This window comes from Nymphaea colorata, chromosome 2, assembly GCF_008831285.2.
Source record: "Nymphaea colorata isolate Beijing-Zhang1983 chromosome 2, ASM883128v2, whole genome shotgun sequence".
Classification (NCBI taxonomy): Eukaryota; Viridiplantae; Streptophyta; class Magnoliopsida; order Nymphaeales; family Nymphaeaceae; genus Nymphaea; species Nymphaea colorata.
The window spans coordinates 9,155,002-9,166,017 of NC_045139.1; the positions used below are offsets into that span (position 1 = coordinate 9,155,002).

At 38.2% G+C, this 11,016-nt stretch overlaps 1 protein-coding gene across 2 annotated transcripts; it reads right to left on the bottom strand.

Moving 5' to 3' along the window:
* Window positions 1-1,880: 1,880 nt before the first annotated feature.
* Window positions 1,881-4,875, bottom strand: LOC116248285 (rho GDP-dissociation inhibitor 1-like). Of its 2 annotated transcripts, none has more exons than XM_031620988.2 (6): window positions 4,675-4,875; window positions 3,996-4,357; window positions 3,759-3,825; window positions 3,342-3,560; window positions 2,436-2,560; window positions 1,881-2,346 (listed from the first exon to the last, which is right to left on the bottom strand). In XM_031620988.2, the coding sequence occupies exons 2-6, from the start codon at window positions 4,311-4,313 to the stop codon at window positions 2,275-2,277; spliced, it is 801 nt and encodes a 266-aa protein (XP_031476848.1). In that variant the 5' UTR covers window positions 4,314-4,357; window positions 4,675-4,875; the 3' UTR covers window positions 1,881-2,274. The 2 variants fall into 2 exon arrangements, with proteins under 2 accessions (XP_031476848.1, XP_031476849.1); XM_031620989.2 differs by having other exon boundaries at window positions 4,542-4,683.
* Between the last annotated feature and the right edge of the window lie 6,141 nt (window positions 4,876-11,016).

An 11,016-nucleotide genomic window follows, 5' to 3' on the forward strand; every position in this document is an offset into this window, starting at 1 on the left:
TTGGGTACTGGACGGTGGCCCCACCGAATGCCTAGACTTAATTAAAAGTAAACATTTTTTTTCAATTTTGTCTTTTTGTACCTGAAGCCTTTTTTTGTCATTCTCAAGCCTTACATTGGGCATGCAGCATTTGAACATAAGTAGTAAAGATTTTGCACATTTTTATAAGAAAGGGATGGTTTCAAGGAGTGCAGTTCCGCATAACCCGACAGTGTGACTCACACTCTAGGGAAGATGGCCCAACTAGTGCTTGTGTCTAATATGGGGCCATGAAAAACTGCTTCCCTCTTACGTCATAACACAGGAATCACCTCATCATCAAGGATGAATTTGGGGGGGAAATTACAAAAACATAAATTAATATAAGACCCCCATTTTACAAATCATGCTATTTTGTGCTCAATATTCCATTTATTCATATTTTAGTCTTTTAAGGACCTTTTAGCTCACGAAGAAATGTTTTTTTTCCCTAGCATTTAAAAATCTTCTAGCGGGACAGCACCCATCAGCTTGGGTATAGCGTATTGGGTAGTAAGGTGATTCACTTCAAAAAAGTCTGTGTCACAAAACCTGTGGTCATTGGTATGGTCCACAGGGCGAGAACTACAGCTTCTATTAAAGGCTGTGAAAAAAGAAACACACTCTAAATAAATAAAAAATAAAATAAAAGACTGAACAATAAATATCAGAAACCAAGTTCGATATCAAGTTAGATGGAGATAGGTCGATATTTTACCAGTTTATAGTTTATATCAAGTACCATAACTCGATTATTGAACTCTGAACTTGACATGACTAAAAAAAATAAAATAAAAAATTTTATGCATATTTTTTATTAGTTACAGAACTTAGGAATCGTTTAATTTTGTTAGATTTTGTGTGGAAGTTGTTAGAAATTTTCATTTTTATGTTTTTAGTTTTTTTTTTTTATATATTTCTTCTGTATTTTACTTGTTAACTGGAAAACCGTAAGAATGATTGTTAATAAGTTGGAATACGATTGACTCGATTTGATTTGGCCGATAGCCTAAACCTTTTTAAAAATTTATTAGATCCCAAAACCATGAACTGTCTCTCTCATAAAACCTTACTTATGTTAACCATCTGCATCTGACCTACAATGATGGCTAGAGAATGATCCTGATTATGATGGATAGGGCTCTGAGCTCGTGCTTAACTGAAAACTCGAGCTTATAAACAAGTCGATTTCAAGTTACATGAGTTTGACTCGATTAAACTCGAGTAAGCTCGTTTAATATAAGTTATCTTTTTCCTTTTTATAATTTCCAAATTCAAAACCAAAGAAAGAGATCAAGTCAAATGAAGAGTTAATAAACAAGCTTAAACCAGTCATAACTTGAGCCAGGACTTAAATCTGTCGAATGAAGCTCAAGCTTAACTTATGCAGCTGGACTCAAGCAAAACATTGTCAGTGTTTTCAAAACAACCAAGTGGTGCAGAAGTTGATTAGATCCATCGCACGGTTTGGCCAACCAAGTCCGAATCCCCATACTTAACTCATCCAAATCCAATCCGTTGCAGTCCCTTGGGGCCCGTGCATGCACCCACTTACACCAGATATAATATAGTCCACCATGATGAACCAGATCACATGTTGGATCCCGTTAGGTGTCTTTGTCCCCACAGAGGGAAAAAAACAGAGAGATCTATTAAATTCTAAGAGGCGGGAAGAGGAAAAGGGAAAGAAAAGACAATATTGGTAACTGTAAACAAACAAGAAAACTGTCTTAATAAAGCCAACAAGCAGGTCAAGGTAAAATATTTCAAGCCTTGAAGGTTGAAAGCTCTGCGACAAAAACAGTGAAGCGATAGAAGGCACTACCAGACATTCCCCATAAGAACAAAAAACAGAGGACCAGTTGAATTAGAAACAGCCAAGCAGATTACTCAAATTTAGGGTACATCATGTTCCACACATCTTCCTGTTCTACCATTTTGTCTTTAGGATAGCTCCCCCAATGTACAGGCTGTGAAACCATCCATCAGTATCAATGGTGGTGGCTGAAATAGTTTCCAGGCCAAAAAACCAGCCATGGAAACCGTTGGGAACACCTTGATTGAATAATGAAGTTCCCGACTCCGGAATCATGGAAGTAACGGCTACAACAACTGAAAATTACAGTGGAAAATGTCCTATGAGAATGGCTACGACATAGAGGGACTTAATCTACATACATCACTAACTGCAAGGTGATGAATCCTCAGATAAAGACTGGAACTTGAGTACTAGTTGCCAAGATGAGGAGACTGAGGCTACGGCCATTCTTTTCTGATCTCAAAGCTGTAATTGATATCCAAGTAGACCTTGCCATCGTCATCCACAAACTGGTAACACAAAAGGAGAAAAATTATTCAGGAATTTTGTTGAAGGACTGAGTGAACTTACGGAAAACCTCACTCAAGTGGGCACCTACCTTTGTTCTTGCTGAATAGGAGCCCCTTGCAAAGATCCCAGAAGGTGTGGTTTCTTCCTCCAGTTCATAGGTGTACGGCTCTTGTTGTGGACTGAAGGTTCCCAGCATCACTCTTGTACTGTCAACTGCAACAGTTCATAGAAATGGGCATCCTGACATACTAAATCCTCGACAATAAAAAATAAGGCAACAAAACACACTATTAAGTGTGAACAACTACAAAGAAGGGTAAAGGCAGAAATTTTGCTTCAGTAACAGCAAAAGAAATCCGAGAATTTGCAATAAACAAGAGTTGGCGGAATGATCCATATGTTATTAAAAGTTCCACAAAAACAGGACATAAAAGTTAACATCCGCAGAAGAACCATTGATCCCATCACCAGTTATAGAAACGTGAAACTTTACACAAAAAGATAACATCCGATGTCAATGGATCCTTCATATGTTGACACTACGGGGGCACTGTAATCTGTAAAAGTAAATCAGAATAAGTTCAGAAAAAGTTACTCAGAACTTGATCCACTGAACTTCAGCAAGTTAAAGGGTACAAGAAAAGTTCACTATTAGATTATCGTATTAAGAACACAAGCGAATTGAAGAAACCTGCTTTTAGAGGGACTGACAAGCATGGCCTGTCCAATGAGCTACATACCCAGTAAGCAAACATCATATCACTCTGTTCATAAATTTATAAGAAGAAACCACCGAAAAAGGGGATCCAGGTTCGCCTCACCAGAGTCATAATCCAATTCAACAAATTTTTAAATACAAGGAAATTAGCAAAAGAAAAGTTGGCACTTCACAGAGCATCCATATGTCAAATTTTCTTTTTGCTGAAAAGGAAAATAACAACCTAAGAATGGCCAGAAGAAGGGTTTGAAACCAAAGAAAGAAGAAGAAACTTGCCTCTTATGCCAGTCTTCCACACGGTGTTAGTATATTTGAGTCCAGAAACAATGTTCTTGGAAACCTGGAAGGTGAATTTGAGACGATAAGTGCTTCCATCTTTTAGCGCGAAAGCGTAGCCCTTTGCATTCGGTACAAAAGGAATGGGCAGATGCAGATCAGGCCGACCAGGGGACGAGATTGCAAGGCTCATTATCTTAACCTCTGGTTCAAGTGCCTCTGTGCCAATTAGATGTAAAGAACAGAGCAAGGTAAATCTTCAGTAGTACTGTAATAGGGTGAAAATTTAGTTTCACCTCGAAAAATAAGCATGTGAAATTCACAAAAAAAAAAAAAAACCTGCTCATGAATAATACCAAAAAAGGTCAATGAAACAGTAAACAATAAAAACGGTTAACTAGGTGAAAATCAGGGTACCTCCAACTGCTGTCAAATCCACACTTCCAAGCAATTGTTCTTTCCATCTTCTCAGGCTCTCATCTTCCTAATAAATTGTTTCCCCATGTTGACACAGCAATTACAAACCGAAGGAAGAACAAACCAAAAGCTCTTACAAATACACAGCACAATATTCCAACAAAATTTCCACTGAAACATTTTAAGAAAAACCAGAAACAGAAGTACCCAAAACTAGGTTTTCCTCTCTTCAGGTACCTTGTCTTTCTCAATTTGCTCCTTGAGGGTGCACTGAGGACCAAGGGCAATAGCCGTTTCATCCTTGGACTTAGTGGACTCATCAACGCCATCATCATCACCATCCTCATCATCCTCGCCATCGTCCCCATCGTCAGTAGAGCAAATGGAAGCGTGGCTGGACTTCCTGCTCAACTTCTCAACCTCATCTCCACCACCCCCATTGGCACGGACATCGCCAGAAGGACCAGCAATCCCACCGTTCTCCTCCAACACCTTATCTTTCTCTATCTCCGAGCAGAACCCAACGTTCTTCAACGCTCCCATGACAGCAGACATCCTTCCCTTCTTCCCACCAGAGCAGACTCCCTTCCACCCTTACTCTGTTTCAAAAGAGCACCAAAAAAGCCGAGACACCCATCAAAAGACAAACCCAAAAGCACGATTCAAAAAAAAGAACAGAGACACCCGCCGAAGAAAACCAAACAGAACGACGCAAAGGAGGCGCCGCCTCATCACCAAGGTCATGAGAATCTTCGGAAGGAAGCAGGAGAAGAGGAGGCAGACCTTTTTTTTTGGCGGGCCTTTGCTAGAAAGAAAGACGAAGGGAAGCTTTGGTAGTCGAAAATAGTTCCAGAATCGGCGGAGACAGATATAAGGAAACTTTGAAAAGGAGGAAGATTGGCCTGATTTCGCCTACCTTATGCGGACGGAATCCGGGCTCCGGAACTCCAGTCGCTAAATTTAGTGGGCAGTGGAGGAATGGCCGCCAAATTTGCAAGGGGGGAAGAAATCATGCATCTCTGTCCTTCACTCAAGTGAACGGAGCGCCGAACCAGTCCGAAACTTTTCAAAAGGACTCGGTTACACAGGAATCGGTCAGCCTGCGCTACTGCAAAGAATATGTTTTTGTGGGCATCAGTTTCCTTATATATATATATATATATATATAGAACCATGAAATAAAACCTGATACGAAAATGAACCGCAACTGTAAGCTTCGATAATTGGTTATCGTCTCTGGATTAAAGGCAATATGTTCAAAGAGTTTTAAATGTATTTGGTGCGCACTCGAATCAATCTGAGCCGATCAGTAAAAAAAAAAACTGTCTTAATTTCCTCCTATTTGAAAACTCGGCTCTGTAAGTTGCGATTAAAACAGACCACATGGATGGATTAGCAGCCATAGTTTATTTAATGGAGATCGGCGATCATAAGCTAAATAATGAAAAGGTTCACGGGTTGAACTCTAGAAATTATTTGGAGCAGGCTCCCTGGCACTGCTTAAAACGTCAATTCATTTGGCCAGAAGCAACCACGCGAACCAACAAAAAAACAAAGTTGCATTTACGCAGCAGACGTAGTCACTTGCCAAATCACATTTTTAAATAGGATTTATATTCAGACGGCAGAGACAATTATATTTATACGATTATGGGATTCATCTTGGCTTTAGGAATCCTAAGGACCAGCTACCTTTAATACGAAGGGATTCCTATTGGCCATAATCTATCGTTTGAAATCAGCTACATTTATGTCTATCGTAGGATGGTTATTTTTTAATTTTGTATTACCAAAAATCTTTGCAAAATATGCATTTAAAAACTATAGCTAAGCAACTAGTCATAAAAATTACATCTTTTACAACATTTTTTAGCCACGTAAAATTAAAAAAATAACCATTCAACTGACCACACAAATGCTCCAGCTTCACAATGCGTTTATGCGTCCGAGTGGATTTTTAAATGTATAAAGCCTAAGTGTGACTTTGGAAATAGAGAATTGTTAAGGGGTTATCTTTTTCTTCTTTTAGACAAAAAAATCCTCCAACGTTCACCTTGATGAAGACGTTTCTCTTGATCGTCTTTATGGGTATTTCCGCCATTCAAAAATCCTAACGGTCGCCACTTTCATTCTTCGTTTATCCCTTTATCTCGAACAAAAGCAGGGGTCGGCCGTTAGGCAACTTGATAGGCCACTTGTAAAGGACATAAAAGGGGAAAAAAAATCCAGTTTGTTTGTATTATAATATTTAAGAAATCCAGTGAATCTGCTTTAAAATAGAGTCGTGATCAAAACTTGACAATGTGAAAATTACTTCACGTTTATTTATCAATAAATTTTAAAAAATTCACTGAATCTACGTTAAATAGACATTGTTGGTCCCGTGACAAAATGAATTTAGCAAAGAATATATATAAAATGAAAGAGTAAATGGGTGTAAAAAAAAAAAAAACCATTTTATTCTAATCAGAAGCCCAACTCCCAGCAATCGTTGATAGGAACTAGTGACATTATGAACTCCGGTTTTCTAACTCATCCTCTTCATCATGGGATTAGTACATCTTAAAGGTGTAGAAGGGCCTTTTCTTCCCTATAATTCACCAATCTTTCTTTACTGGTTGTGAAAAATATTAAAAGTGAAAAAAGAAGGGAGCGAGAAAATGACTAGGTGAAAGAGTGAGAAGAGAAGAAGGATTGAAAAATTAGTCTCATTTATAACTGATTTAACCCATTATGTGTGTGTAAGAGAGAGAGTGATAAACTGATAATAACAATTTGTCTGATACTGCATCTAACGGATGGTTAAAAAAATTAAAAGCAGTCAACGAAAAGCATTATAAACAATTATTACACGTACCATATACCGTCATTGTACCATAAACCATTTTTGCACTATAAATCGTCACTAATGTCCCGACAACTACTATTTTTCAACAAAAAATTTTAATTTTTTGTCATTCAAATCTATGCCTATACGTTGTGTATAAAATAGAGATCCAAATACATCCAAAAACTTTGTTTTGTTTTAATTTGACATTCTAAACATGTTTTTATGATTAATTTGTTAAAGATATTGTTTTAATGAAAATTTTTGTCTGAATATGTTCTTCGAGCAATAAAGACTTTAGGGGCTGTTTTGACAGTAATATTATGTTATTACCCTATGAACTTGCCCCAAAAAATAGAGTACATTCATAAAACATTGTCACAAATGTTCTATGAATTTGCTTTTTTCTTCTCTTTTTGAACTAGATTCATGAGAAACAGTAACAATGTATTACTGTTGCCAAACAACCTTTAGGGAGCATTTGGCAACCATAACAATTTGCTACTGTTCCGCAGACCTACCCCAAAGAATGGTTAGGTTCATATAATACCATAACTCAGTGCTAACTTTTTGAAGCAGATTAATGAAGCAGTAACTAACTATTGTCATTGCCAAACAGCCCCTTAGGTTCACAATGTCAAAAAATTGAAGAAAAATCAAGTCTGGCTGTTAAATCGATTTAAACCAAATGAAAAGGTAGTTCATGAAATGATTATGTCATTGTTGCATTGGCTTAAACTCAAAGACCTTTCCAATGTGTTTTTTTCAGTCACATGATATCTTGAGGGGAAACTGTGTCATTTTTTTATTTCCTTTTGCAGGTCAAAGGTCCGAGTTGGGTGCTCTTAATGAGCAGAGAAGAAAGCCCCCATTTCTGAAGGAGCTGTGTTTATAACATTTGGTAGTGGCAATCAATGAAAAGGAAAAGAAAAAAGAAAAAAGAACTGCATCTAGTTGCGCTGTATTGTATTGCAAAATTGCATGAATCTTTCCATGGACTCCAACTGGTTTGCTTAGAAAGGTCACACTCACATGAGGTCCTACATATGCTTGATGTTGATGAGCAATAAGTGCTTTCTTGCGGCGAAGATGATGAATCTATTGTATCCTACAGTCATACCTAGAAATGCAGTGACTTTGCCCTCTTTTCTCTTTCATCTTTGATTTTATTTAATAAAACTTTAAATTTTGTATAACATAAAGGTAATCTTGATAAAAAATTTAACAGTATAGATAAATAAAACTACTTATATAGGAGGTTATATATATACATCTGCATGCAATTTTTTTTGAAACTTGCAGCATCTCACACTCGCATCAGCACCCACACCCATGTGACACAGATGCATTTGCACCAGTTCACTTACTTATGCATCTTTAAAAGTTGTCACACAGAGAGAAAGGAAATAAAAGTTAGCTCTTATTGTAACAACAGCCTTTATTGAACAATCATGCAACTGGTTCCGTTTTTAAAATATGGGCCCTCGAGGATGGTGGGTAGCATTAAGATAGAGAGGGAGAGAATTGGATGTTATCTCAATGTGACAATAGTCGTCTCGTTGTAACAATAATTCCACAGGCTCCTTCATAAATTAATGACAGAGTTGGATACTATCTCACCGTAACAATAGTGTTCTTGCTGTAACAATAATTGGACAGGTTGCTTCATAAATTAATGGCTATTATTGGACAGGTTGCTTCATAAATTAATGGCTTCTGAAGCAAGTTGTGAACCATTAAGAACAGAGAGAGAGAGAGAGAGAGAGAGAGGAAGGCTAAGATCCAAAAACCTCAAAAATAATAACAACACTCCTCAATGACAACAGGATAGGAGTACCATCAACAATCAAACCAAGGACGTGGTTAATAAACGCGACACAACCCGGCGGTTGTGCTACCCATCGAGAGAGAAAAGAGAAAGAGATTTAGAATTATCGTTTTGCTGTAACAACAGTCTTCCAGTGGCAAGCAAGATGCAGGAGATCCCTTGTTAATGACATGGGCCCTTTGTTGCAGCCTTCCAGTAGCCAACGCCCTTAGTTAATGATATGGACCCCAAAGGAAGGTGAGCAACATTAAGATCTCTCTCTCTCTCTCTCTTCTCCACATGGTCTCCCAATTTTTGTAACTACTAATAGTCCACAACCACTACTACAAGGAGGTGTGAAGCATGACCAGCCAGATCGTTTGAAATGGAAACAATGCAAGTGAGAAACTAAGAGCATGCTAGAGGAAGATCATTTCTCTAGGAAAAGATTTTATGGAAAAACGTCTCAACTGTTTGCTGGAAACAGGGAGAACGCTGCAGGACCAGAAAGAAAAAGAAAATTAAGGGACATCATCAACTATAGTGCAAAATTTCTACTACTACAAAGAAATTCAGATCTTGCCAACAAAAGATGATAGTTTAAAAAGGGGTTACCCATGAACGGAATCTTCTGCTCATTGGAAAGCTTTCACTCTTCTCTCTATTTTTTCTTTTTTATTTTTCCCCAACCCCACTTAGGAGTGGGTATTGAACCGAGGGCCCGTCCGGCTTTCGAGCCGCAGCCTGGGTCGTACCGAGCTGACCGGGGCTGCCAAAATGGCCCAGGCTGGCTGGATGTCCATCCCTAACCCCACTCTTCCCTTCCATTTCCGCATGCATTATGTTATTATTGTTAAAAAGTTATTTTTCAATTTTACCATTCAGTTGATAATGACCACATGTAAAGGTTTGAACTCGGCATAATGAAGGCATTTTCCTTTTCATTTGACTCTATTTATCTTTTGTCAAGGGTAATTTTGTTGGACAAATTTTTTATTTTTTCATTTATTATCCTTATAGGCGGCTTGCTTTTTTTTCAGCTTCTTATCAAGTTGGCAATCCCGTTAAACTTCTCTATAGGCGCACGATACCCTGAAGAGGTCGAAATTCTTTCCCCTATCTCCAAGGTAGGTCAATTAAGTCTGCCATTGTTTGTAGTAGAGAAAAATAACGTCTAGAGAATCAAACTAACCATGCTTTCACAGTCTACTAGTCCAACCATCTATATTAAGCCTAGGGATGTCTTTTTTTCCAGATGGCGTTTTTTTTTTCTCAACTACGACACCCATTGAGTACAAGTGTTTGAGGTAGAAAATTCTATTATTTGTTTCTTTTGCATGACACATTAGACAATTAAGTTTGGCTAAAGTATTACAAATATCAAGAGGTTCATAAAAATTTCATATATAGTCATGACATAATTGTGCCGTAAGGAAGCAGGTAAAGTACACCTTTCTGTCTTAATTTCTACTGTTTTCACATCTGACCATTGATGAGCCTTGACTTACATATGCCACTCGGCTACCTAAAACCAAATAATTAATAATTTGTTGGGTTCGAGGAAGTAATGATCGACCATTTTTAAACTTCTAATTAGTGACGATAGATACGGGACGTTTCTTTTACAAGCGCCGTACTCGAGTCCTCTAGATGCATCTTCACCATCCTCTCCGGCTGTTTTAGTTGTTCTCTACTGAGGCTGTTCGGCAGCTAGCCTGACAGTTACATGCTGTTTTATGAATCTGACTATAAGAATGAAACTGTCAAGCATATACTGATCTTCCTTGTAAAAATACTGTGTAGGTGGTGAGCTTTACAGTACATGACAGACTTCATATTATTCTACAGTTAATGATGGAGAAGGAATTGAGCACACTCTTCTCCTAGTACCCTAGATGCGCTAAAGAGTCTCTATATTACGTTGGGCTTGTGAGTTAATTTCAACACTCTCAAATATCGAATGTTGGACCTTCTTGAAATTCAAAGTTTTAAGCCAACCGTTTGAGCAGATGAGCGCAGACAGTGACGGAGCAGCAGAGAATCGTGGGTAGCCACTAATTCTGCGACCCAAGTTACCAAACGGCACTACAGTTTTGTGAAATATCGACTAAACGCTATAAAACATCAATTAGCAACTCAGGCTGCAACAAATGAACCATGTCGAATGCATTTGAAAGCTCGTTTTCTGCTAGAGAAAAGGTCACAAACGCTTGATTCACACCCAATTTACATGCATATTTCACTTTTCCTATGCACTGGTGTCTGCGAGTGGGTGCACCTTCCTATCTCATATGACAAGAAAAACCACCAACTTAGAAGAGGCGTATCAGGCTAACGAACCTAACGATGCATATTTACCAAGCTTCGTGCTGGCTGCCCCTTATAGGTGCAAAAAAGTCTCAAGCATTATTTCCTTGTCCACCACAAAGAAAAGTCTTTTCATTACTCTATTCAATGATTTCAGGCACCTCATCGGTTTGATTCTTATGTACTATTTCTCGGAACTGTAAATAGTAGGATCACACTATTTAGTTGATGGATGTATGGTACTCATTCAAGTCGCGACGCAGCATAGAGTGCTGAAACAAGGGAAATGGAGGCTTTCACCAATTAGGCTCTGCTCA

Bases quoted from the DNA above. Each gene is read 5' to 3' on its own strand.
- LOC116248285 (XM_031620988.2), bottom strand. From the start codon at position 4,313: ATGTCTGCTGTCATGGGAGCGTTGAAGAACGTTGGGTTCTGCTCGGAG. The intron at 3,826-3,995 runs GTACCTGAAGAG...ACAATTTATTAG, and splicing joins AGCAAATTGAGAAAGACAAG to GAAGATGAGAGCCTGAGAAG. The intron at 3,561-3,758 runs GTACCCTGATTT...TAATTGGCACAG, and splicing joins GGATTTGACAGCAGTTGGAG to AGGCACTTGAACCAGAGGTT.